Here is a 727-nt window from a genome sequence, read left to right on the forward strand (position 1 = left end):
CCTGGTGGTGGGGATGCCACCCACTGCCAGCAGCCTCCTCCATCCCTGGTCCCTTGTGTCCCCAGGCCGCAAGGACGTCACCCTGCGCAAGCTGGACATCAAGGTGGAGACGGTGAACAGGGAGCCCCTGACGCTGCACACGGACCGCGAGGAGGACACGGCCAGCGTCTCCACGGCCACCCGTGTCATGAAGGCCATCTACTCGGTAAGGGACACCCCACACCCGGGGGTCACCCCGCAGCATCCTTCTCCACGCTGGGAAGGATGGGACCAGGGAGGAACGAGCCCGTCTCTCCCTCCATCTCCTGCAGTCATTCAAGGATGACGTCGACTTGAAGCAGGACCTTCGCTGTGACACCATCGACACCCGCGAGGAGTACGAGCTCAAGGTCCGGTGATGGTGCCAGGGCGCATGGGGCGTAAAAGAGGGGCAGGTCCCAGTTCTGTCCCAAGTCGGGGGGCCGTGGGATGCTTGGTGGAGAGGAAAGGGCTGGGACTCGTGGATCCTGTCCCAAGTCGGGGGGCTGTGGGATGCTTGGTGGAGAAGAAAGGGCTGGAACTCATGGATCCTGTCCCCATGGAGCCCCATCACGCTCAGCACGTCCCCCTCTGGCACAGGGACGTTGCTTCACAGCCCGAGTCACCGCTCCCTCCTTCCCCATCTGGCAGGGGCTGTGCCTGGGGGCCACGGTGGCAGGGGTGGGCATGGCGGGTGGCACCGCAGCAT

The 727-nt window shown here is 64.9% G+C and overlaps 1 protein-coding gene across 1 annotated transcript in view; it reads left to right on the plus strand.

Annotated features, from left to right (window-relative positions):
* Positions 1-398, plus strand: part of LOC104124777 (kin of IRRE-like protein 1) — a 13,206-nt gene extending 12,808 nt beyond the window's left edge. Inside the window, exons 11-12 of the mRNA XM_009637154.1 lie at positions 66-205; positions 312-398. Of these exons, the coding sequence (XP_009635449.1) occupies positions 66-205; positions 312-398 (227 nt within the window). The remainder of the gene's footprint in view (positions 1-65; positions 206-311) is intronic.
* Positions 399-727: the final 329 nt, after the last annotated feature.

This window comes from Egretta garzetta, unplaced genomic scaffold (assembly GCF_000687185.1).
Source record: "Egretta garzetta isolate BGI_Z169 unplaced genomic scaffold, ASM68718v1 scaffold834, whole genome shotgun sequence".
Taxonomy (NCBI): domain Eukaryota; kingdom Metazoa; phylum Chordata; class Aves; order Pelecaniformes; family Ardeidae; genus Egretta; species Egretta garzetta.